This window comes from Echinops telfairi, unplaced genomic scaffold, assembly GCF_000313985.2.
Source record: "Echinops telfairi isolate 266 unplaced genomic scaffold, ASM31398v2 ScPeMD7_7457;HRSCAF=8495, whole genome shotgun sequence".
Taxonomy (NCBI): domain Eukaryota; kingdom Metazoa; phylum Chordata; class Mammalia; order Afrosoricida; family Tenrecidae; genus Echinops; species Echinops telfairi.
The window spans coordinates 44,179,227-44,180,427 of NW_022111357.1; the positions used below are offsets into that span (position 1 = coordinate 44,179,227).

The 1,201-nt window shown below is 60.9% G+C and overlaps 1 protein-coding gene across 1 annotated transcript in view; it reads right to left on the minus strand.

The window, feature by feature from the left end:
* SCNN1D (sodium channel epithelial 1 subunit delta) overlaps window positions 1-816 on the minus strand; it is a 4,402-nt gene extending 3,586 nt beyond the window's left edge. The window contains 1 exon segment of the mRNA XM_030888039.1: window positions 404-816. Coding sequence (XP_030743899.1) covers window positions 404-816 — 413 coding nt within the window.
* Window positions 817-1,201: the final 385 nt, after the last annotated feature.

Consider the following 1,201-nt stretch of genomic DNA (forward strand, 5'->3'; position numbering starts at 1 on the left):
ACCTTGTAGTTAGCAGCCCAGTGGGTAACCCAAGAATGCCACCAAGGCCCCTAGGCATCTGAAGGGGCTCTCAATTGGAAAGCAGGCAGAGAAACTTTCGACGGCTCCCAGGGGCTGCAGACCGCCCAGCCCCGTCTGCCCTCATGCCTCCTCTCCCACTCCAGGCTGCCCTGCTGCTCCTCCTGTAACCCTGACGTTGAAGCCTGGCTCAGAGAACGCCTTTCTAGAAAGTGACACACTGGTCACATTAGGCTGAACCGTCTCCTCGTCTTCACCCCCACCCCCCACCAGGTAGAGCTCCCCAAGTTCCTGGCAGGGCACAGGGGCTGAGGGCAATGGTTGTTCATTGACTGACCCAGACCCAGGCCAGCCCTCCCCTTCGATTCCCCACCCTCTCGCTCACCGGTGTGGGTTCATGTCACACACGGTGACTGCTGGGGCCGGCTTGCTGCCCCAGTGCTCAGACACCGTCATGGTGACCCCGCGGTCCCAGTCCTCTTGCAGGTGTGATGTACACTTCCAGCAGAGCATGCCCAGGACGCCCAGGACGCCCAGGAGCAGCAGGCCCCAGGTGGCCCTGCGGAGGCGGCTGTGGCCGGAGCTGACCAGGTGGTGAAGGCCATGGATGGTGGTGTTGGCGCAGAAGGTGAACAGGTCGCTGAAGAAGTGTGCAGCTCCACAGCCCCTCCTGCTGTTCGGGCTCTGCCAGCGGCGGGGGCGCCAGGGGTGGTGATGGCTCAGTCTGGGGGCACTTCCAGGTCCCTGGTCCAGCACGGGCTGCGTAGACCTCAGCTCCTGTCTGCAGTGGAGAAGCATCTCAGCCGGGTCCGCAGCCTGGCCAGGCTGCTACCTCCCTGTCGTATTAAATGAAAATGCGATGGGTGGGGTGAGGGGGTGAGGGGCCAGCCCCCACCCACTTCTTCTAATACTACCCACGGGTTTGGTAATGCACAATTGTACAGTTGAGATATATAAGCCTTATATTAAAGTCATCGAGAGCATGAGAGTTAAAAGATGGAGTCAAGTAATGGAGTCAGACGCAATTCATGGTAGCATCGCTCACCTCCGCCCCGCTTGGTGGTCCTCGTGGGGGAGAACCCGGCTGCCAGAGCAGGAGCAGCTGCCTCCCTCGCGGGAGCAGCCGCCCTCATCCACCTGCCTCATGGGAGCAGCCCTCCTGAGAATCAGAGAGCCTCCTTAT